Source organism: Octopus bimaculoides, chromosome 1, assembly GCF_001194135.2.
Source record: "Octopus bimaculoides isolate UCB-OBI-ISO-001 chromosome 1, ASM119413v2, whole genome shotgun sequence".
Classification (NCBI taxonomy): Eukaryota; Metazoa; Mollusca; class Cephalopoda; order Octopoda; family Octopodidae; genus Octopus; species Octopus bimaculoides.
The window spans coordinates 117,560,163-117,560,765 of NC_068981.1; the positions used below are offsets into that span (position 1 = coordinate 117,560,163).

The following is a 603-nucleotide window of genomic DNA, read 5'->3' on the forward strand; positions in this document are numbered from 1 at the left end:
TCTCTCTCTCTCTCTCTCTCTCTCTCTCTCTCTCTCTCTCTCTCTCTCTCTCTCTCTCTCTCTCTCTCTCACTCACCCCACCTCCACATTGACAGACAAATACACTAGGGTATAGGTATCGTTCTGAAAGATTGCTAACACACAACAAACTGATCTGTATCATTCCTTGTTATTGTAAATATTTCAGCTGCACCAACGACCCTCGATCATCGACTGCTGTGGTTCATTTTTGCTATCAGCTTTTTGCTCGCATTTTCAGTCTCATTTACCTCCCTTTATACATATTACCGGTAAGTCAGTCATTCGTTACTTTACATGAGAACATTCTTACCCTAGGCACTAATTCGTATATTTCAGGAGAGATTCAATTAAATTCACTCCAGTTTTGTATTTATTCTTTATTTTTATAGACCCATGAAGGATCTCATCTCAGCAAGATAAGAGCAACAGAAGCTATCAATAATCTGGGGAGAAAATTTGGATGCATTTTTAATATCTAAAGACAGTTTTAACTCACTGAAACATTGGCAGCGGATTTGAACACACACACACACACACACACATACACACACACACACACACACACACACACACACATACACA

General features: G+C 39.3%; 1 protein-coding gene across 2 annotated transcripts in view; it reads left to right on the plus strand.

The window, feature by feature from the left end:
• The window catches only part of LOC106882842 (uncharacterized), a 19,433-nt gene that overhangs the window by 13,656 nt on the left and 5,174 nt on the right, over nt 1–603 (plus strand). For both annotated transcript variants that reach the window (XM_014933643.2, XM_014933642.2), the window contains exon 4: nt 188–290. In XM_014933643.2, coding sequence (XP_014789129.1) covers nt 188–290 — 103 coding nt within the window. The remainder of the gene's footprint in view (nt 1–187; nt 291–603) is intronic.